Consider the following 25,297-nt stretch of genomic DNA (forward strand, 5'->3'; position numbering starts at 1 on the left):
GATAAGAAATCTTGTTTTAATATAACAGTACACTCTTGTATATAACAAGGGGGAGAAAACCCCACAAACCACTGAAGATTATCTATTAACAGCTTTTCTATGTGGAAGTATGAATATATATATTGAACTATAAAATTACTCAAAAGCCAAGGCTTGGTCTTTAATGCTACAGCTCATTTCAAACATTCCTTTTAATGAATTCCATGTATTGCAATTTCCTAGAGGTATGAACACCCCAAATCTCCTCTCTAAATATAGGGAAGTTTGTAACAGGTTCAATTGGAGACATCAAAAACATTTTAAATAGACACCACAAGATGCATGAGTAGTTTAAAGGTCAAATTTATTAGGAGATTAAGAGATGTATTATACATGGACTATAAATACAGCACAGCTGACTTTATTCACAGTCAGATGCAGAGACAACCAATGCCAACCTATTTTGTGGACACCCTTGTTCTTTTGTTCCAAGAAAAGTTTGCACCATAAGACTTGGATTTAGGTTTTGGAATCCTCTGCTCTTGAACATCATAGCTCCAGCCTAGGAAAAAACATGTTGAGAATTCTAAACAACACACACATATCTGATAATACTGAGCAAGTGCAACACAAACAAAAGTAACTTCAAGCTTTTAAGAGCTAACAAAAAAGAAATAACCAACATATTTGATATACAATATGTAATTACTAGCTTATTCTTTTGCAAAAGGCAGTGAACAATAATCCTTTAAGACAGATATGCCTTAAATGTGACCTACACCTGTTCCCAGGTTTGTCAGATCTCAGGCACTGCATGTTCCAACTTTCACCGCTCCTGCTGATGGACCAGGACCGACAGTTGACACATGAAGGCCTGTAATCTTATGCATTCACACCTCTCTATCAGATGTCAAGCCAAGTTTTGAAAATATGCCTGGTAGCAGAGTACCCCAATGCCACAAGGAAACAAGAAGGACAAAGAGGTGAGCTTTGGAGAATTTATAATGCGATGCTGAATTCAGAATCAGCTGCTTCACGTAACAGGAATATTGCTAATTTTCCATTGCTTCACATTTAAAACAAATGGAAATTGAAAGATACTAATCTTTTAAAGAGTTGTTTTCCAGCTGTAAAACTTATTCTGATTATATTCCTCTGTCAATTCAGAAAATGGAACTGCATGATGATAATCACACAGAGGCAGAAAGGAATGGACAGTCTGTGAGAGACAGATGGGATCAAGGAAGGATAAATGTTTGTGATTAATAGACTATTCACATCTCAGTAAAGTGCAGTGATGACAGTCTGTGCTTGCTTCTGAGAAAGTCACCTAGGAGTGCGAGAGGATAATATGGAATGAATCTTTTTTTTATTTTATTCTCTTATATATGCAAAACATAATCCAAAGAAAATTCACAGCTTCAGACCTGTATTTTTTGAGGAACAACTAGCTCCCTATATGACAAACAAAAACAGTCTTTGAGTTAGAAGAAACTATTTCAGAATATGTGAACACAGAGACTGGTTTTATATGATTATTAATTTTATGCTTAAAATATTTCCCATTAATGCATTACTGTTTATAGACATATCCATTTCCATGCAAAACTATTCACTAGATCAGTCAGCCCCAACTTGGGTCCCTCCAAGTCTTTTGGATTCTATTTCTTAAAATACTGTCAACATTACATGTTATTAGGGATAACTTAAGGAGAATCTATTCTGAAGTAAAAATATGCTGAACAAGAAGACAAACCTGGGTTCTACACATTCATTTCCAGGCTCTTAGGAATAATTTCAACTTTTGACTCTAGTTCAAGAATGAAACTGAGTTTAATAACTATGTTTGCAGAGTGTTAGGAACGAGCACATAAAGTATCATACAGTTTGGCATCATTTGATCTGCCTGGCAATCTCTGCACTCATGAGACTTAATCATGGAATAAGTGAGAAACCAAGATAAAGATGCCCTGGCACAGGCAGATGGTAAAACATATCTCACTCACATCCACTGGAATTAGGCCAATGTTCTTAGTTCTCACTTTAGCAAGTACTGATTTTCTTGTCAAATGTTTGTAGGGAATGAGATAAAGTAAAATGTAGAGATTTAGTTTAACACCAACATTTATGAGATATGAATGCTTATAAAAACTACTCCCTAAAATTTCTCAGTCTATTAAGATGCCAGGAGTGACATATTCAGTATGTTTTAGTTTAAAAAATTGCTAAATCAATACTTTTAGTCCTACAAAAATGAAGACAGATGACCCCAAGATAGACTTTGATCCAATAGCTGATCTTCTCATTAAAACTAACAATATTAATTACAAATGCTTATTACGCATACATCAAATTGCTTGATAAGAATCTGTTCCTTGGTGCTGGTTTTAACCTATAAAGCCAAAATGTATTGGCACATGGCTATCTGCAGGACCATTTACTTCAGGTGGATCCTACCCTCTAGCCTCCATGTCCTTGGTAGGGATGCTGCTCCCTCCAATGAAATCCAGGGGAGAGTAAGAAGCATGTTTCTCAGTAGTAGCACTATGGCACATCCTCCTACCAGAAATCTGAGTGGCACTACTGCTCCTGTCCTTTAGGAAAGTTGTTAAAATGGAGCTGTTCAAAAGGGTCTTTGGTTAAGAACTGTAATTGGTATACCAATATTTTACATGACAGTAATCTAATTAATGATGTTATGGTTTTAATGTTTTACTATATTTGTATTAGTTTGGGGAATACTGTTTCTGTTTTATTGAATTTACTTGGAATGTGCCTCCCGCCCTCCAAATCCAATGGGTTTCAATAGAATTTATACTAAGTAATTATTACAGTAATTAGGAATTAAGCTTCAGAGTCTTATCAAAGATTGAGAAATGTTTAATCATTTCTGAAAACAACGTACAGCCATGGTAATCATAATGAAGCATGACGCAAAAGAGAACACTGACTCCTTCAAAAACCTTATAGACTTTCCTAACACAATATAATTGTCAATACGGGATTAGAATGAACATGAAAATATCTGTTTCTGATAAATGCCTACTTTGGTAAAATTGTGCAATGATGTGACACCAGTGGGGAAGACACAATGCTGGACAGCAAAAAACTGCCATGAAACACAGCACCAGATCCTGGTATCAGTATTCCAGGCTAAATGATACACAGATGAAAAATCTGCCTTGGTTGTTTTCAAGGTAAGACACCAATCAGTCTGTGGCCAAGGTAGCCAATCAGAGTGAGGATGGTTGAAGAAACAAGAGTGACAAGAGTCTATGAAGGGACAACTGAACAATTTTTACTATTGATGGAGTTCAACCTTTTTCATTATCAATGATATCAAGAGTTAATCCAAACTTCAATTTCAAGCAGGGTAAGAGAATGTTAATATTTGAATGTTCTACTTCAGCATCATAGAGGTACACAACTGCTGAGTCAATAGCAGTTCCTGTTGTGCATCACCATTCACACTAGGAACCGCTTCCCACTCAAAAGGACATATCTACCAAGCTAAAATTTCAGCCCCATGTCACTGCCATTTCTTTATGCTAATGCTCAAACTCCCCCCTTGTTCAATAGCACACACTGGTAGTATCATCAATTATTCTCCGGTTGCTGCTACACATACCATTTTTTTCAGCAAATGCAATGGCATCTTCTTTTGTAGAGAAAGTTAGTAGCATATTGGACAGAGGATCCGCTCTGTAAATAATAAAAAATAATGGAAATAGCAGGTAAAACATTTAAAAGGTACACTATGAATTCAGAAAAATCTATTCATCTATTAATGCAAATCTATTTTTTCCTAGTGCCAAAATGACACTATCATTGGCTCTAGTCTAAGGAAATCCTCTTCCTGTAAATTATCTTTGTATCTCTGAAAGATAAGGCATATGAAAAAAGAGTTTCAGCAGAGATTCTCAATGGACAGATATAGTAGTAAGATGCCACGTAGGGCTTTAATCAGCATTCTGAACTGAGTTGGGAAGTCAATGGGCAAACCCTCTGCTTCTGAAGCTGAGTGATACAGTTCACCAGTAAAATTCTGACAGCCATATTCTATACTACTTCAAGCTTCACAATACATCGCAGTAATGCTGATTGAGTTATTAGAACATCACAGTATCTAGACTATCAAGAAATAGCAAAGATGGCCAACAATATTTGGGCCTATAACAACAGCACTGATGCTTCCAAACTGGGAACTTGAGAGCAATCCTGTCCAGGACAGAAGGATTACCAATTCCCCAAATACAAGGGCCAGTAGCTCACAGCACTTTCATCTTCTTAGAGTTCGGCTTCTGTTTATTTGCTGTCACCAAGCCCATTGTCAAAACCAGACACTGGTTCAGCAGCTCTACAGCCTCACCTGACTCAGAAGGCAAGGGAAAAAAATAAAGTGTCATCACATGCTGATCACACTTAACTCCAAATCCCTAGATGACCACACCTAGTAGTTTCAGAGAGTTGCTAAAGAAAAACAACAGATGGTACAGAATAGAGTGGAAGCTTGTGGGGCACAGTACAAGTGCCTCAGGCCTAGTTGGAAATCCCACAGATTTTTAAAATACAGAGCTGGCTAGAACAACCAAGCAACCTTGCATGTATCCTTTAACTGTTTAAATCATATTCTCTATCCAAGAATTGAGACAAATTTCTAGCAGCCTGCTTCTAATTCTAAAGTTTCACAACATCTGAGGGTGGGTTAGAAATGCATTTTATTACACCAGAAAAAAAAAAAGGAAACAAAAATAATCTAGTTGTTCTGCTTGCATTCTGATTTTTATTTCTAAAGAGGAGGAAGCTGAACCACAAAAGGGCCAAGAATTCTTAGCCTTCCGTTTTCTGCGTAAGCCAAACATCCAAACCCACAGTCCAGCCTGAAATGTTAAACATGTGCTTATTTAATTTTTCAGAATATCTCTTTCATGAATAATACCACCACAATCATTAAAATAGAACTTCCAGTACTACCAAGGGAAGCATGATGAATTCTCAGAATTTATGAGAATAAATCTGTTACAGCGGCCCTGAAATTATGTAAAATGTGTCTCAAGGTCATAAAAAGGAAACAAAGCACACTCTTTCAGAAGGCCGTGTGCAGTTGCTTCATTGCAAAAGGCCCTTTTGATCTGCAACCAAATCTTCATAAGATCTGCAACTCCTTCTTCAGAGGGATGGCGAACTAACTTTCTGACTTTGGAAAGCAAGGGGATAGGTGATAGATGAAGACAGGTTGTAAACAGAATGGCTTCTTTCATTGAGCCTTTGACATAAAATTTAACAAGTTGCCACAGGACTAGGGAGATACTGCCACATGTTATTATATGACAAAAATGCATCCGCTCTCATATTGGAGGTCAGTGAGCTTTAAGCTAGGTGCAGAAGAAAACTGAAGGCGAATTCTAGACCTCTGCTTTTGGGGGGCAACAATCTTAAAAGTGCTACTACCCATATTTAGGGCAGCAGAATGAACATTACAGTTCTCTCGGACTGGAGGCAGCCCAGGTTCAAGTTCTCTGCACTCTCTGGCTGTTTGTGTGATCTATTCTTCCTGCGTTCTCCCAAAGTGCATTGAGACCCTGGGTGGCTGTTTGATATTTGCAATCCTGGTTCTTTATAGTAGTTATGTGTTAATTCTTTGATGCAGCTGGCACCCTGTTTGTCCTATCTAGTGCTGGTTGCAATCCTGGCCATTAATTTTGCATACAATGTTAGCAATTATTTCAACCACTCTCTGAAGTGGACCAGATTATTATTCCCATTTTACAGACCAATAATAAGAGCTATAAAAAAGAGACATAACTACTTTATTGAAGCACACACTTTTCATAAGGAATGCTGGTGTATCTGCCAGTTATTGCCCTAACAGTAACTACCAATTTGGGCCAAAGTAAAAGTCTTATATCTGAAATGTATAAAATATTTTTTTAAGTATCTGGGAATGGACCAAGGAGAGGTAATTACTGAGCAGTGGCAATCATAATAATAATGACAATAACAATTTATTAAATGTGTATGCTGCCCAACTCCCAGTGACTCTGAGCAGTTATAATGCAAACGGGAAACTCTAGTTTTATCTAAGTCCATATCCCTTGCTGCTGCACTAAGTCAAATTGATTGGGCTTCTTAAGGAAGACTCATACCTATCTAAGAATGTAAGGTAAACCAAGGATGTTCCCAAAGAATTTGCTTCAGGCTGTATCTAAAGTGGCATAGCTGCAGATGCCCCCAAAGGAGAGGCAGCCTAATTCTGAGTAAGAGAGTTAGGGGCAGAATAAGGAACCTGGGTTATCACCTTTAAGAATTTAGATTGAATAATTCCTAAGCTGGAAGCGTCCCTATAGATAACATCTGCTTTCCATGTAGCGTCGAACCCAAAACTTTAGCCTTGAATAGTTTAATGGCTGCTGGTACCTAGTTGTTGCCATACTGACTTGCCTATCTAATAATGGAAAAGGATGCTTTTGGGGTTCTTATGAGGAGCTCTCTTGCTTGAATGGTCTAGCGAATAGAAGATTAAAAGTAAAGACCTAAATATTTAAATGTCATGACTTGCTCAATAGGTCTTTGTTTTACAGTAATTAATTTGAGATATTCCCTAAGACAGCGAGAAGATAATGCTTCAAGGCAACTATGGAGACCCCCTGGAATTATGGACCTTCTTCCCCTCCTTTCCCCACCCTCTGCATTATCAGCACAGAGAAGAACAGAAATGGAGCAATGAGTGAAAGATGATGAATGAAATTCTGGTTTAGTGAAAACATCAACCAAGTTGTAATATATAGATTAAATAATAATGGGGCAAGAATACAACTTTGTTTTACATCTTTAAAGTGTGGACAGGTTCATTAAGTCACCTTTACAATTACCTTAACTTGCACACTGGTGTCAAGTTGTAGTGATATTATCAGTTTAAGAAAGCAACAACTGATGCTGCTGTTAGTTTTCTCCAGATTCTCTCAGAAGGTATGGAATCAAAGACATACCTTTACCTTTAGATCTCTGAAAGTGACATAAAGGGCACTGTTGGAAGACTAACATTTCTCAGCTTGGTGGTATAATATTGTACACTGGTCCATAGTTGAATGACCAGGTCTAAACACTTGCCTGGGGCCAAGATGTTCTCAGAAAGCATCCAATCTAAGAGTTTATAGTATAAAAGCAAATAACAATTATTAATTAAACTTGCATGCCACTTGACTCCCAATGACTCTGGGCAGCTCACAATAATAAAAGAAATTATAATAAAATCAATAAAAGATAAAAGATATAATTTACTAATTACAGATAAAATACTGACAGCTGCTAATTTGCAGGATCTGACTTGTTCTCTTTGAATATGGCTAGCAATGCCTGTGAAATAATCACTATATTCCAACAAATTATTGGTTTAGCTGAAGAATATATAAAACATGATAAACTCCCTTCCTCTTATCAATTCAATCAATGATAGAGAATGCATTGCAGTGAAAGCATTATTAAAAGTTGCATATAAGAACAGCCAAACGTCCAATGATTTTTCTTCCAGGGAAACCCTTTGTATACTAGAAAAGAGTTACAACAGTTTTTTAAAGTAGAAGAAACAAGATTATGCACTAAAGAACTGGGCTAAGATACATCAGGCTGTAGTAAACAAAGATGACTGTCTGTTTTGGCCCCTCATTTCTCTATCAGTAAAATATAACCTAGCTAATAATAATTTGATCTCATCTGCATCTTGGAATGGATACTTTCATGGCCTATTTAATGCAACTCCAGGTGGTCATTCGTATGTTCTGCCACCAGATGACCCCCTTCCCTGAGTGTGAGAATGGCCTCCAATCTCACACTCAGAAGTTAAAAAAAAATCCCAACTGAAAAATAGCAAAATTTTTGGCAAACACATAATTTTATTAAAACTTCTAAAATCTAACCATGCTTGGTAAGTATCTGCACTAGTTGCCTTTTAACTGCCATAAATAATTCCTTATAGATTCCCAAAGAATGGCTTAATTCCATCATTCCCCCTAAAATGGTCAGAGAATGAAGTTTATCAAAGAATAAACTTTGAAAACGCTAGCTATTTTATACTTACGTGGATGCCCAACCCATCAGTGGGTTTTCCCAGCGCTCCCTTGTATCAAATTCCATTTTCCATTTTTTGGTGTTATTAACACCAGCTTGCATGGCATTACGGGCTGGAACAAAAATATAAACTTTTCTTGTTTTAATATGCTCCTCTGGAACACCAGTTAGAGGGGAAATGTCCTACAAAAACAAGAAAGAAGAGATAAACAAGTTCATTTTTTAAAATGCCAGAGATCTACATTTTGGGGAAAGTTCACTTTCATTGAGAGGAATGGAATACAGAATTTCCAAATCTATTAACAATTCATGTATAGGATAACAAATATTCCAGACTCTTTTATACTGCCTGCATAATCTTTGTGGAATTGTAATTTTTCACTGAGCAGAAGCAGATCAACATTTAAGCCTCAGGGATGCAGAGATACCTTTGCAATGGGCTATCGTAAACATTTCTTCTGTAGTGTTTAGGGCTAAACAATATAGCTGTACAGGGCATCCCAAAAGTCTTGGTGCAGTTTTACACCCTTTATTTATCTCAGTGCTATTACTAAGCAGTTTTTCAATGCCATTACAGGTAGTCCTTGTTTAGCGACTACCTTTCAGTGACTGTTTGCAGTTACGATGGTGACGACTCCAAATTGTACACCTCATGACCATACTTGACTTACATTTTGAATCTATAGCTTTTGCTACCACCCAGTCTAATGAAGAATTCTGGAAAACAAAAAAGCTTACATATTTTTGTGCAATTTTGCTGAACCTAATAAAAGTATTGACTAATTTTTGGAGGTTAGTTTTAGTTCTTGTAGGCCAACACAACTATTTCCGGTTTTAACCTGTAATGACACATACAGCATGAATGGTACTGGAGTGATATGATTTCAGCTCAATAAGCCAGATATTTTGCATAGGTTTGAAGCAAGCATTTGGTTATATGAAAGCTATTCTCTATAATTTGAATCCTAATCTTCTAACATCTGTTGACAAAAGCTCAGATTATCAAATGCTTCCTCCCAAAACTACCACATTAACCTAGCAGAGTAATTTAAAACTACCACCTACTTTAGTTTTTTGCCTGCTCAATGCCAATGGGAATGGCTTGGACTTCTTTCTTCTGCCTGTCTCCAAAACAAAGGCTGATCTGATGCAAGTCCAATTCTTGGCAGACAGAGGTAATCCAAACCAGTGATGACATGACTTAAATTTGAGGAGGCAAACAAATTTAAATAGCACACTGGGATTTTAAAAAATAAGCCTCAAGCTACCAACTTCAGAGTATCTGCTGTCACAGAATTTAAAAGCTGCTCTCACCAGACCATTCTTGGAAAAAGGGAGGCATGTCTTCCATTCCCCCCTCCCCTTTTTGTTTCACTTTATAAAATAAACTCAGAGAGATCAGTCACAACTGCCAAGTGTGAAATGTTTGTCTTGCATTTAGAACTAAGGGGGGAAAAAACCCACAGGAAATTACAACAACGCATAAAAGCTGAGCTCAGACTACCTAAAGCAAACTGTCAAAATATTTTAACAATTTAATCATAAATGTTTTCTTTGAGTCCAAATAGTGTTTATATTAAATTCCAGACTAGTCAAAATATGAAGACACACCAATTATTAGTCAAAATGTTGCAACACACAAAACTACATTCTCTTCTGACAGATTGGCATTTGATTGCTTAAAAAGAAATATTGTAAAGGTTGTTTGATTGGGCAACCAATTGTAGCTTCACACAATATGTTTCACCTGTGGTAAAAATAAGGCGAGGCTTAACTGTTCCAGCTTGTCTGTTTATAAAAATCAACTGACAATTTATTCACATTTACACAGATACATTCTTATGGTTAGGATTTGTGTGCCTCTGTGTAAATATGTAACTGACAAAAAAAAAAAAAAAATACTGGCTTCTAAAAGTGATGCCACAAAAATATACTGGCATTCAGGAAAAAAAAATAGCATTATGTCCATAACCTTCCTACTATTTACTTCAGGAATAAATGATGTTATGCAAAGTGCAGAAAAGCATTAAGAAATCATAAGGCAAAAAAATTAAAGCCATGAGATGACAAAAAGAAATGTAGCTAAATCTAGCTTATACCAACACCATTCACTATACTTCTCCACATCCTTCCATTCTTCCAGAATGTCCATGTACCACTTCATACACTGCTTTTTAAACTTCTCATCCGCTTCTTTTGAAGGATCTCATCAACTCCATCCAATCACCACTTTCAACTGGGAAATGATTAAGGCATGAGTGACAGTGAGTAGAGCCTCCAGTCCAGGAATAGGTGCAACTGGTGCACAAGGATGAATCACTGATGCCACCTGCTCTTCAGGCAGGAGCCATGAGTCCAGGAGGGCCCCCAGATCGTGGACCAACTACATCTGGGGGAGGGCTATCCTGTCCACAGTGAAAGATGAAAAATCACCAGATCAAGGGGCTCCAAAACTCAGAGCCACTCAGTCTTGCCATAGTTGAGCTGCAACTATTCTCCCCCATCCAGAACTTCACATCCTCCAGGCACTGGGTAACCTTGTCACTTCTGTGGCCTAGGGTTGAAATATAAAGCTGTATCATCAGTATATTGATGGTATTTCGCCCAGTGTGACAGATGAACCCAGTGGGTTCATGTAGATATTAAATAGGAGTGGGGAGACAGTGGGCCCTAAGGCACCCCACATAAGAGGGGCCAGGGCTAGATCTCTCCCCACTTACCAACGCCAACTGGAACCAGCCCTGGAGAAAGGAGGAGAACCACTGCAAAACAGAGTCCCCCACTCCCAGCCTATGAAGCCAGGCCAGAAGGTTTCTATGGCTGATGGTACTGAAAGCCACTGAGACGTCTAGGAGGGCAAGGATGGATGCACCACCACTGTCTCAAGTGGTCTAGAGGACATCCGCAAGTGTGATTCTGTCTTGAGACTATAACCCAGCCTGAATCCTGACTGGAAAGGATCCAGATAACCTGCTTCCTCCAGGGCCACTGGAAGCTGTGCACTTAACCACCTCCTCCACAATCCTCTTTAAAAAAGGAAGGGTGGAAACTAGACAAAAATTGTCCAGTATTGTTGGGTCCAAGGATGGGTTCTTAAGGAGGGGATGGACCACTGCCTCCTTCAAAGTAGACTGAACTGTCCCAAAGGAAAGCATTCACCACTGCTTTGTATTTTTTTTCAATTTTACTGTAAACCACCTTCAATATCTCTTTAAAAGACAAAGAATGAACTCACTTGCATTTAATTATAAATTAGTTCAAATTGCATCCACTGTTGTGAGTGGAGGAAAGGAAAGCTAACAGTTGCCAATGAATACTAATGTACCCACAAACAATCCTTTCTTAATGACTACCAAAGCCCCTATTCCACTTATTTTTTTAAAATATTTTTAAATACTAAATAGAAAATTGGCATTGTATAAAGCTTTTAGCATTTACATTTATTCACAAAAATGCTTCTGGATTTCACATAACTTCAAAGAAGTACACGTCCATCATACTATTCACTTTTAGGATAAGTAATGTAATGCAAAGTGCAAAAAATGAAGTAGTAGGCCAAGGAAATTAAAATGCATTTTCAGGAGGGGGGAAAAAAAAGGAAATAGCTAAATCTAGTTTATGCCAATACCACTAATACACTGTAAACTACCACTGTTTCTACCATGTCCATATATCATTTGATACTTTGCCTTTTGTTCTTTAAACTCACCTCTTTTTTTGGAAGATTTATCAGTTCCATCCAACCACAACTTTTCTGGTTCTTCCCTTCCTCTCAACCCATTCACTCTTCTTTCAGGTATTTGTTTTGTGATTCAGTCCTCATTCATTCTCTCTATGGGACCAAACCACCACAGTTTATTTCTTTGAATTAGTCATTCACTTTTGCATTTAGCCTTCCTACCTTCCTTCCTCTTCTGGTTCTACCACATTCACTTCTTAACTACTACCAATGCATCCAATTTATGATTTTCCTGAGATAACCAGCTTTTACTCCCATATAACAATGTGGGCAGAAACATGCCCATATACATAGCCATGTTTACTTCTTTCAACATATATTATTTCCTTGCAACACACTATATACTACTCACTACTTTTCTACCAGCATTTGCATGTCTTAATGTTTCCCTATCTTTAAGAAACCTTCCATGAGGATACACAAATTCATGTACTTTCTGTAGAAGTCAGTTACATAAATGTTGCTAGTCTTCACTCCATTTCCCTGTCAAAACCAGCTACAGTGGGGCAAAAAAGTATTTAGTCAGCCACCAATTGTGCAAGTTATCCCACTTAAAAAGATGAGAGAGGCCTGTAATTTTCATCATAGGTATACCTCAACTATGAGACACAAAATGGGGAAAAAAATCCAGAAAATCACATTGTCTGATTTTTAAAGAATTTATTTGCAAATCATGGTGGAAAATAAGTATTTGGTCAATATCAAAAGTTCATCTCAATACTTTGTTATATATCCTTTGTTGGCAATGACAGAGGTCAAACGTTTTCTGTAAGTCTTCACAAGGTTTTCACACACTGTTGCTGGTATTTTGGCCCATTCCTCCATGCAGATCTCCTCTAGAGCAGTGATGTTTTGGGGCTGTCGCTGGGCAACACGGACTTTCAACTCCCTCCAAAGTTTTTCCATGGGGTTGAGATCTGGAGACTGGCTAGGCCACTCCAGGACCTTGAAATGCTTCTTACGAAGCCACTCCTTCGTTGCCCGGGCGGTGTGTTTGGGATCATTGTCATGCTGAAAGACCCAGCCACGTTTCATCTTCAATGCCCTTGCTGATGGAAGGAGGTGTTCACTCAAAATCTCACCATACATGGCCCCATTCATTCTTTCCTTTACACGGATCAGTCGTCCTGGTCCCTTTGCAGAAAAGCATGATGTTTCCACCCCCATGCTTCACAGTAGGTATGGTGTTCTTTGGATGCAACTCAGCATTCTCTCTCCTCCAAACACGAGTTGAGTTTAGACCAAACCGTTCTACTTTGGTTTCATCTGACCATATGACATTCTCCCAATCCTCTTCTGGATCATCCAAATGCTCTCTAGCAAACTTCAGACGGGCCCGGACATGTACTGGCTTAAGCAGGGGGACACGCCTGGCACTGCAGGATTTGAGTCCCTGGCGGCGTAGTGTGTTACTGATGGTAGCCTTTGTTACTTTGGTCCCAGCTCTCTGCAGGTCATTCACTAGGTCCCCCCATGTGGTTCTGGGATTTTTGCTCACCATTCTTGTGATCATTTTGACCCCACGGGGTGAGATCTTGCATGGAGCCCCAGATCGAGGGAGATTATCAGTGGTCTTCTATGTCTTCCATTGTCTAATTATTGCTCCCACAGTTGATGTCTTCACAACAAGCTGCTTGCCTATTGCAGATTCAGTCTTCCCAGCCTGGTGCAGGTCTACAATTTTGTTTCTGGTGTCCTTCGACAGCTCTTTGGTCTTGGCCATAGTGGAGTTTGGAGTGTGAATGTTTGAGGTTGTGGACAGGTGTCTTTTATACTGATAACAAGGTCAAACAGGTGCCATTACTACAGGTAACGAGTGGAGGACAGAGGAGCCTCTTAAAGAAGTAGTTACAGGTCTGTGAGAGCCAGACATCTTGCTTGTTTGTAGGTGACCAAATACTTATTTTCCACCATGATTTGCAAATAAATTCTTTAAAAATCAGACAATGTGATTTTCTGGATTTTTTCCCCCATTTTGTGTCTCATAGTTGAGGTATACCTATGATGAAAATTACAGGCCTCTCTCATCTTTTTAAGTGGGAGAACTTGCACAATTGGTGGCTGACTAAATACTTTTTTGACCCACTGTATCTTGGTCTTTCCTATGTTAATTTTCATACTACTCATTGCATCATACAATCTAACATTTATTGCAAATAATTCAGATTCTCAGCCAACAATACAGGATCCTCTGCATACAGGCAGATTTACATCCCCAACTGATGTATGTAACACCATCACTAACTTTCTTTATATATTTATCAATAAACAGAGTAAACAACCAAGAGAATATCACATACCAATGTAGAATAATTTGCTAAGCATTCAGTTTAATCTCATGCATGATTTACTTCTATCATATAATACTATTATTGCATTCAGCAACCAATCTTTTCTGCTAATGATAACGATAGTACCATCAGTTTTAGCATATTTTGGCCACAAGTACAATCAATGCTACAAACAGTCAAAGCCCAGTTTTAATGCAAGTAAGATCATGCCATTCTATACTAACTAGAATCTTTAGAAACTACTTTGCAAACCAACATAGTGTTGCCCATATCCTATCAACCATGAGATACACAAAATATGCTTTGGATGCAATAGCCATAGAGGTATTCCTGGAAATAGTATGTGGCTGCAGCCCAGTGCATTTTTCTAAGCTGCCACAGGCATCTTAAAAAAATGAAAAGAAGAGAAAGAAAGTTGTGATGGAGAAGGCAGCTGCAAGATGGGGCTAGGAGCAGTCTCTCCCATTTGCCATCTGGTTAATGAGTGTTTTGTGAATGGCCACAGTGACAATCATTTTGCACATGTATAAGCCTCCTTGTGGCAGTTTGTTAAGAGTTCCCATGGTATGACTTCAAGATTCCAAATGTGTTTACCAGCCTTCAAAAGCTACTCCTGAAAAAATCTCCAGATCTTGTATTGACTCCAGAGGTATTTTTGGATAAGTACGCCCCTGAAGTCAAGCCATCAAGGAGAAAATATTACAACTTCATTCTACATCTTTCTGAATTTTCTCCCTGTACCAGAAAGAGAATATTTTATAAGTAATCCTATCTCATATAGGAAATATGAACAGTATAATTCAATGAGAGTATCTCATTAATGGAAATTAAATGGCTACTTGAAATATACAAGGAATGTGTTAGGCTGCTTCACCTCTGCTGTCTTGTGGTACTTGTAAGAAAGGGTTCAATGCACAATCTCCCTGTGTTTGCCTCCAATGGAGTAATAAGAGGGAACAAGACCATTTTGGCTAAAAACAGAGACAGTGAGGGAAGGCAATCATTCCCTATATTCTTTTTTTTTTTTAATGAAACTTTTTCTTGTTTTCTCAGACATCACCTGGACACACTCCTGCCCTCTCCATACACTTGTTCCTTCACCCAGCACACTTACAAAGAGAACAATGAATACAGAAAGATGGTAAGATACATGCCTTACAAAAGTTGCTAGCATTAGCAGTTTTTTCCTTCAATCTCAGTTTTCCTACTGCACCCCACTACATCAGTTTGCACAACAGATGCAAACTTTAATCAAATGGACCACAATTTTAAGGTACTTAGGCCTATAAGTTATGCTACACCAAACAGCACTCATGAGGAAGCATACATTAGAAGCTGCAATTCAGTAGAAAAAAACAAACGTGACCCACCATTTCTTCCATGGGAAAAACAGAACATAAAGACTTGTTTTGCAAGGCTGCAGGGACTAATCTGCTTAACTACAGTAATGTGTGTCACTCGGGAGTATTTTATGACCAAAAGCCAGACACCTGAACATAAGAATGCTGGAATAATGTTCATCTTTTAACTTTTTAATAAACAGCTGTTGTTTAATAAACAACAGATAAACAATCATGCTCTTGTATTTTTTGACAAATCACTAATAATCACCTTTTCTTCCATCAAAAAGTTCTATTGATCTTGAATACTGAGAAGCATGCCATGTGGACAAAAATTTGTAGGAGCACTGCTAGGACTCATACCAGAAACTCAGGAAGTTCTGAACATAAACCCCCTTCAACTCAAGGAAGAATAGATTTTGATTCCATGTCTGACTAAAAAGTGAAATATTCACTTAGTAGAAACATAGGTCCCAGGAATAAAGCTTCCTACGCCAAGTTGCATATGAGATGAAGTATAATTTGTTAGTAACTAGACATTAAACATCAAATGAAGTTACAGTATAATTTAGACGTCTAGTGTAAGGTTTCTTTTTGTCATTCTCTATCACACATCAGTCCATTGAAGAATCATTAAATATACATTGTAACCATATTAAAATTGAATATACTTTTAGAAAAGGACTGGGCTACCTTTGGGAGATTTGCTATGCTTCTAAATGAGTCCTAATGAAGAAAAAAATCTAATAAAAAAGCATCAAGCAACAGAGATCAGATTTTTGATTGGCTGCAGCAAAATCTTTAACAGTGGTATGGGATTTATTCTCTAAACGTCTTTATTTCCGGGACAAGAAAAAAAGGATCTGGGTTTATACAGTAATTTAAAATAGCTACATGATACTGCTAGCCTGTACTTTTGATTCATTATAGCTGAAGTTTCCTTTCAGAAATAAAGCACTTGTTTATTGACACCCCCCTCCCCCCCACACACATACTCCTCCTACTCCTGGTTTAAAGCTGGCAACTGAACAGACACTTGTTTGGGATAATGTGCTTCTGGATTGTGACAAAAATGCTGCTTTTGCTAGCAGAAGACATGCAAGGAATTGCAGCATACTGAGCTGTTGCCAAAGATAAGGAATAAAGGCTTGGCATCGCTCACATAGTTGTCACCTAAAGAACACAGCAGCTTTAAAATTCCTATTCCCTGCAGGCCCACTCTCAGTCTAGACAAACTGATTTCTCACATTTTGAAAATGCATTACAACAATCTACTATAGTTATTTCATCCACCCAGCTTCAGCTACTGACTGAAGAACCTGTCTTTTTAGTAACATTTCAATGAGTTAAATCTCCTGCTTCAAGATGCCATTTAAAATATTTGGAGGATTTGGAGGGGGAAAAAAAAACTAAGTCTAATTCTCCACTGTATCACCAAGCGTGAGTTCAAGATCTCAGTGAAACTACTTGTGAACCAAGTTACTGCAACAAAGTTGTTGGGAGAAATCTTTTAAAAATGTTTTTAGCTTAACAACTTCAAGTTCATTCTCATTTAACTATTGGCAAGACAGAATGTGTGGGAATTCTTTGCTACATATTGCTATATGTATATTTAGTGTAAGATGTTTAATAAAGAAAGGGAAAAAGATCAACTGGGAGAATTTTATATATAAAATGAATTAGTATGGCACATAATTCTTTTCATTTTGAAGCATACTCTCGGATGTAGTGATCTAAAGGAGAAACTTCAAATATTCCTATTTGTTTTCTTTTTTAAATGTTAAATATTCTGTGATATGATTCTTGCAGATTTAAGAAAACTAATATATAGGGTTCAAGTCTTTATACCAAGTTCTTCCCCAAAGGAAGTGGGAAACTAATGAAATTACTGACTCAAAAAAACAGTGAAATAATTTCCATTACTAAGGTCTTGCTTTATTTCTCAAGTCACTTTGGCCAGCTTATTATGGCAGAAGTTCATAATGCAAAGTATTAAATAACATGATGGAAGTAAAGGTTTTAAAGAACAAGGCAGAAGAAAACCTTGTTTCTGCCCCCAAGTTATTTACAGACATTTGAGACATTCATGTTTCGAGAGGCAGAAATACATCCAAAATTTCCCATCTGCACAATGGCATATCCTAAAGTGATTGTACAGCATCCCTGAGAGCAAGTAGCTGTTTAACATTTTCCTCCTCTCTAAATAAAGGAAGCTGGGAACAAGCGACGGGAAGTTGATGTCAAAATGCAGAAAACCTCCCAGCAAGCTCCCAGCAGCCACCCAAGATCCCGAAACTTGCTAGCTGCCCTCTTTTCAATGCCAGAATTTCACACATTTCAATGACCATTATGACTTCAAAGAATCAAATTTTCATCATTGTCCATCATCTGCCAGTTGATTTGTATAAAGAAGTTCTGCATGCACTCAAGACAAAAGGCTCCTTACTTCCATGGCTATGTATCAAGTCTAAAAGTACTGTTTGTGACAGTTGTGTCTGTGGTAAATTGGGATAACACTGAAGAAGTGCAGCTGCTCTGCAGGAGCCTCCTTTTTGGCTGCATTTCAGTTAAATAAAAACTGAATAATTAGCCCCTGCTTTTATAAAACTGAAAAAATGCCACTGGCCTTCATAATTACTTCCGGTTCCCTAGCCTATTTAAGGTTCATAATCTATCCTTGGATATAAAAAAAAAAAAAAGGTAAAGAGATGCTATCACTGCTTTAGAAAGGTTTGCTACCAACCCCCATATTTTTTGACAAAAGGCAGCCCAAATATACAAATACACAAAAATAGTTTAGTTGAGGCCACAAAAGTGATGCAAGTTGTCTTTCCTAGGAATGTGTATGTTAAACAAAGGCATATAACAACTTTTATGCCCTTTAAAAATACTAATGTAGAAGTGTGGGTTGCAATAGTTTAATTGCTTCTCCCATTTTAATGCAGCCTTCTCCTACCTTTGATGGACAATCTCCATCATTTCCAGCCAGGATGGTCCTGCTGCACATAAGTCTAGCTTATAGATCTGCTAGCTAAAGGCAATGGGAATTGCAGTCCAGTATAACTGAAAGATACTGGGTTCAGGTAGACATGTAATTTCTCCAACAGAATGAAGTGAAGGAAAGTTATATAAACAGGTCACAGGAGAAGCAACTTAACAAAGTTCCTTTCCATATACAACACTGTTCAGTTGTGGGCTAATTCTCACAGACAAACAGGTACAATTATCCCCATCTGTTCCCTTCTTGGGTTTAAGTCCTCTCTTTAGCAGTTTCACAAATTACTTTCTGAGGGGTGTGTGAATATCTCAGGTGTTCTAATATAAAGATAAAGATTCCTGGTTATTAGGACTGCTTAAAGCACTCCAAGGGATCCTTTGTAAAGCTCACTAATATAAGTGAAAGGGTCCTTCTCAATTTGTTAAAGCAGGTCCATCCTCTGGAAGGTTCAACACAGCTGGTTCAGAAGTTTTCCTATGATGTTTGTACATGCATGGATGGACTACACTGTCATGAGGACTGTCAACAAAGTGGCTGTATATTTATTATGGAGACAACCTGGGAAAACCATAAAAATAGTTGTACCAAGAGCTCTGGAGGATGCAGCTGTGTCAAGGCAATGGGTTTTTAAAATTACTCCTTCAAATGTTTTGTACAACTATTGCATAAAGTATATCATACAGTGTTTCTCTCCCTCTCTGTATTGCCAGGCTTTCAGAGGATTTTAAACTACATGGGAATATGTGAAATCATTTGAAAATCTTAACTAAAAATAAAAGGACCTACTTTAAAATAGTAGGGATGTTACCTGATATGAGATTTGTGAGATACATGCTAACTCTTTAGTTGATTTTTTAAATCAATTATAAAAGATCACCATCCTACAATAATCCAACTTAATAGTCTCTCATACTTTACCTTTGATTCAGACCTCAAATTAATATCAACATCCTACTAATTTGCTTAGAAAGGAGAGTACAAAAAAGGTGTGTAGGAAACTCTAGCTTTTTTCCTTCATTTGTCTTACCTAAATGATTACGTAGAAATTATAATATCTGCTTTAGCATCTCTGCCCTGTACTCCCTCCATTGGCACTATAAACTAAAACCATAAAAACACTCTTAGCACAGGTATCCTCTGAAGCATTTGGATACAGTCCAATTTCTTCTTTACATTAATTCATTCTTAGTGCATTTGTCCACAAGTGCATTAAAATTCTACTAATAGATTTATCTGATTATGAATCTATTTAACTTCAACTACCCAGGTGTACTATAGGTTTCCTTAAAACAGCTTTAAATATACATATTGCTACACCTATGCTGGCAAATCTGGATAAGAACACAGTAGCCAACAGATTAGAAGAGGTCAATCTACAGTACATTCAAATACCAAAAAAAAAAAAAAAAGGATTTAACAGAATGTGCATACTATTGTACAATATTCTTAATTTCATATGCTAGCAAAATAATGCAGATTAAAGCCCTATATGGAAAAATAAATGCCAGATGTTCAATCTGGCTTTAGAAAAGGTCAAGGAAGGCAAGACATTACTGCTGATGCATGCTAGATAATTGAGAAAGCCAAAGAATGCTAAAAAGAAGTCACTATGTGCTTCATTGATTATAGAACGGCCCTCGATTGTGTCAATCATGTCAAGCTGTGGAATGTGCTCAGAAAAATGGGAATCCCAGAACATCTCATTGTACTCATAAGAAACTTATATACAGGTCAGGAAGCCTCAATATGGACAGAACATGGGGAAACAGACTGACTTCAGGTTGGCAAAGGTGTGCAACAAGGCTGTAATATTCTTCCCTTATTTATTCAACCTATATCCTGAATATATATTAAGGGAAGCTGGATTGGGAGAAGATGAGCATGGTTTTAAAACCAGAAGAAGAAACATCAAAAACCTGTGCTATGCTGATGACACTACCCTGATAACGAAAATGCAAATATAAATCTGCAAACTCTAGTAATAAAAGTCAAGAAGCATAATAGAAAAAAATGGGACTAAACTTAAATATAAAGAAGACCAAACTAATCACAACAGGTAGAACAACCAGCCTTACAACTAACAATGAAGATATCAAAATGGTGGATAGCTTCTGCTTTTTAGGATCAACCATCAACAGTAAAGGAACAAGCAGTCAAGACTAGCACTTGGTAGAGCAGCCATGAAGGCCTTGGAAAAGATATTCAAATGCTGTGATGTTTCTATATCTACAAAAATCAGAATAGTGCAGTGGAAGTTGGACTTTGAAGAAGCAGGATAGGAAGAATATTGTTGTTTCTGAAGAAGAGAATGACCAGCAGCAAGGTGCATGGACTCAGTTACAGTGGTGATGGGTGCACCACTGGAAGAGCTGAAAGACCAGGTTAGGGACAGATCATCATAGAGAAAATCTATCTATGTGATTTCTAAGAGTTGACAATGACTTGATGGCTACACCTGGCAATTTTTCATACAGAACAATAACACTAGAAAATAGTCAATACAAAGAAAAAACAAAGCAAAAACAGACAACACAAACCTGATAAAGGTCATATTTTCCAACAAAAACTCTTAGCTGTAAATTCAGATGGTGAACTACTATCACCAGTCTGCACCACAATTAGCATTATTTGCTAGATTAAACTAAAACTTTGGTAATTCTTATAACATGGATAAATGTACTTTTCATTGTCTACTATTCTCACAGGAAAAGACACAGCTGCTTTAAGGTGTTCCCAACAGGTACTATTTGAGCACCCAATGTTAAATATGTGCTCCAATTTTGAATGTAGATCTCTGCATTGATCATTTGAATTTTGTCCTTTGAATCTAGACCTCTGCACAGCACTAATAATAATTTTCCTTAAGTCTGGGATTGTCAAATGGTGAGTCAAGACCTCCTGTGGGAGGGTGTGAGCAATTTAGTGGGAGAGGGGATATTTTTAAAACAAACAAAAAAAAAGCCACTGATCAGGCTTGTGCAAGCAATGCATGAGCACCATGAAAACTCATGTAGGGCTTTACTCTTCATTTTGTTTGTGTAAACCAACAGGGGGCAGCTGCTTTACCACAAAGTTTAAGTCATGTAGATTAATATTTAATTATTTAAAGTGGTATATTTATTTCTTGTCTACTCTAATACCATTGAAACTATTAATTTTATTCATAGGTGATGTCACACAAATTTATTTAGCATTTTAGTAGTTTAAGCACAGCAAAGTTTGAAACCTGTCTCAGAAAAACTATTTCAAAGATCTAAGAAAAAACAAAGACACATTAGCTAGTTGTATTTATTGTCTTTCTAGGCATAGAAGAAAAAACTCAAATATATAATCATATGGTGAAACAGTTCTTAGAGAGTAAGAACACCTAAGCACAAACAGTGTAATACAGTTCAGTGTGGCACCACTAATTATACAGCATGGAGTGATTAGAAAATCTAAAATATCAAGATAGAGTTCTTTGGAAGTTTTTTCAGAAGTCTGCAAATGCTGATATCTTGGATTGAGGTTGCAGGAAGTATATATTAATATTTTATATTTTTTGAAGCTACCCCCACTCCTCTGTCAAGACGTTCTCTTTTTCTATCCCTCCCCATGCTATAATACACACTGTTGTGGACAGGCAGAAAAACAAGCACCAAATAACGAACATGATTTCCATACCCAGCAGGTAGTCAGGACAGAAAAGAATTGACACAATTATCCTGTTAAAACAGCACACAATGGAGCATGGTTACATAGCGTTAGCATTCCACACAGCTATGCCTTAACAATTATATGGCTACTAGCTCTTTAAACTTTCGCTCTATTTTGTTAATTAATACCTAGTATTTTGAAGATTCCATTAAAAACAACCCCTTGAACATTTTTTTGTAAACATTCACATATTTATTTTATACTAGTAGAACTCAGGCTGCTGCTTCTATTGTTTACCAGTACTCCTGCCAGCTACTGTGATCTTCCCATGTACGGTTTTTCTTTTTAACATGAAATTCACTCTGGTCCTGTTCTTAGGGTAAACTGCACATTTTTATTTAAAAATATGCGCCTTTGGATCAAACTGATTGATAATTTAAAACTATAAGGAAGTTTTTCCCCCACTCCCTAAAAAAAACCCTTGGTGTTTCAAGGGTTTACAATGTTCCAACATACCTTTCATATTGTTTTGTACATCAACCAGAAAGTGCTGGATGAAGACATCGTGAGATTTGGACTGAAGTGCCATCAATAGCTGATGACACTCAAGTATCTCTCATTAAATCCAGATGGTCCCAATTAAAGCTGGGAGAAAGGCTAATAGACTAAGACCCAATACAGACAACATGAAAATACTGTTCGTGGATGGTTTGCCCATCCAATTAAATTGTACTCAACCTAGTTACACTCCTAAATTACAAGGATCTGTAGTACATTTTCCTTTTAGGAAATAAGGGATAAAAAAATCCTCTCCCAAACCTCATCTTCTTTGGAACTTTTGTAAAATTTGTAAGATGATAATTTGCTGTTAAATTTTGTTGGCAAATCATGCTACTAAAATTTGACAGCAAGATGGCAGAGAGCTCTGAGTATTGCAAATAGGCCTTAAGACATCTGATACATAATTTGGAGTACTCACTGATCAAGAATGATCACTGAAGGAGATTTCATCTACTGTAATGTCTTTCATTAGATTGAGCTGATAAATCTTTCTACCTTGGGCAGCCATAGGATGGCTTCCATTATGCATATTCCGATAATCCCCTCTTTATACTGCTATAATGCATTTTCAGAGGTTATTTCTGAAAATTCCAAAAATGCTCTAAATTGGACTGAAACTGAATGTTATCAATGTATTACACCAATATTTAGGCTCAGCTAAAATAACTGGTTTTCATTTATTTATTTATTAAACATATTGCTTTGGTGCCACAGTAAAAAACGACAGTTGGTGGCTCACATTGAAAAATATAAAACAACCCTATACAAAAATAAAAACACAACAACATCTTAAACCCCTAAGTAGTTGAGAATCAAGTAACCTGAAGGACAAGGTATTTTCAAGTTAATAATCCAGTAGCAGAATCTGAATGTTGTATCCTATGTGTTATCATGAAAACTATTACTAGAGAACATTTTGTGTGACAAGTTATATTTTAAAAAAAGCCTCAAAAATTGAAAAACAAAAATAGAAGCCAATATAAAAATACATGACATAACAAACCTAGATAGCACATTTTGTCACTTTGAGATATAAAACATACATTTAATTCATATGAATTAAGAGGGTATCATTGTTCTATTTTTTCATCCAAAAACCCTGAGCATAATTAGAAGGCCAACTCATTAGTACACTAATTATAAACTCACACAATTAATGATTGAACCTAAAATCATCTTAGTCAAATAACAATAGAAAGTGAAATAGGCAGTATCATAACAACTTTTAATGATAAAATTCCAGATATAAATGTTTGGGTCTGAATATTGCAATGTTTTAAAAAACTGTTTTCTATCTATTAATCTATCATCTTCCTACCTACCTACCTATTTTATTGTTTATTTAACTTGATATACCACTGACTACAAAAGTCTTTTGTCAGAATTCCCATCTCTTGGAAACAAACACAACTTGTGATTGTTCATAAACCAATGACGATCTTCAATGGGTGTTAACATATTGGCCTATTCTACTGTTAAATCAAAGAAAATTCACTTCACAATTGGCAGATATTTTAAACATATTTTAAAATATCTGTATTATCTTCTGATAAATCTGAGTTTGTTCCTATAGGAAAAATGCAGATTCTACATCAATATTAAATATACTTTGCTCCATTTGCTCTCTTTAAATGTTTTTATTCTTTCCAATCCAGTGGAGTATTGGAAAGAAACTGTGTAAAGGAGCTCAAAACTCTATCTGTCAGGGGGAGAAAACTCTGAAGACAGAAGAGAATTCCACCAAATTTGGAACAGGGGGAGAAATTGAAAAAAGAAAGACCACATTTCAAAATGGACTGGGTTCAGCTGGTGGCTGTGAAGAAAAAAAATTCCCAAAGGCATCCCTGTGGGAGTGGTTTGAAATGTTGGACACTGCTCCATTCTAAACAACCCTCCCTCCTGGTCACACATCCTAGAGACTGGCACATATATATAGCCCATCTTGTGCTTCCAGGTCCACACAAAGATGTGCGCACACACACACACACACACACACGTCGTATTACTTCATTAACAGAAGAAAATATATATTCCTCCTGTGGCCATTGCTGATAGAGAAAGCATGTACAGAAGCTACATTGTACATGCTTTCCCTCACTTGTTAAAGCATTGTTTTTCAAACTTGGCAACTTTAAGATGTGGGGACTTCAACTCCCAGAATTCCCCAGCCAGCCTGCACATCTTAAAGTTGCCAAGTTTGAAAAACACTGTGTTAAAGCATGTAATTTGTTAGAGGAAATGGGATTTAAATATGAATTCATTTCTATAATTACAATCAATAGGATCAAGACACTGAATAGATACTCTTCAAATAAATAGGGGCAACAAAAAAAGAATGCCTATTATTGCCTACTTTATTTAAGCTTCTATAGACGTATAAGCTCAGAACTTAGGAAAAATACAATGTATACAAATTGTATACTAATTTATTTATTTATTTGCAGATATATGCTTATAAATGTAAAAAAATGTGCAAATTGCCAAATACGTCATGCCTTAGTTCAATTAAATAATTTCAGGCAATAGCATAAGTCTTCTGTTCTATTAATTAACATTGGAAAGTAATAAGAAAAACTTCAAGAAATTACTTGCCACTCTTTTGCAAAAGGTTGTATCAGAATTTAAGTTTTTTACTTGGGTTAGTGACAACGTGATGTTAGGGAAAGTTACCATTAGTCCCTTGTTA

The 25,297-nt window shown here is 36.9% G+C and overlaps 1 protein-coding gene across 1 annotated transcript in view; it reads right to left on the reverse strand.

The window, feature by feature from the left end:
- Nucleotides 1-326: 326 nt before the first annotated feature.
- NDUFS4 (NADH:ubiquinone oxidoreductase subunit S4) overlaps nt 327-25,297 on the reverse strand; it is a 49,942-nt gene continuing 24,971 nt past the window's right edge. The window contains exons 3-5 of the mRNA XM_007433876.4: nt 8,057-8,229; nt 3,608-3,681; nt 327-541 (exon numbers count right to left, since the gene is read on the reverse strand). Of these exons, the coding sequence (XP_007433938.1) occupies nt 438-541; nt 3,608-3,681; nt 8,057-8,229 (351 nt within the window). The 3' untranslated portion in view covers nt 327-437. The remainder of the gene's footprint in view (nt 542-3,607; nt 3,682-8,056; nt 8,230-25,297) is intronic.

Source organism: Python bivittatus, unplaced genomic scaffold (assembly GCF_059951505.1).
Source record: "Python bivittatus isolate LINGU-HERP-01145 unplaced genomic scaffold, Pbiv_v1 ctg000570_np1212, whole genome shotgun sequence".
Lineage (NCBI taxonomy): Eukaryota > Metazoa > Chordata > Lepidosauria > Squamata > Pythonidae > Python > Python bivittatus.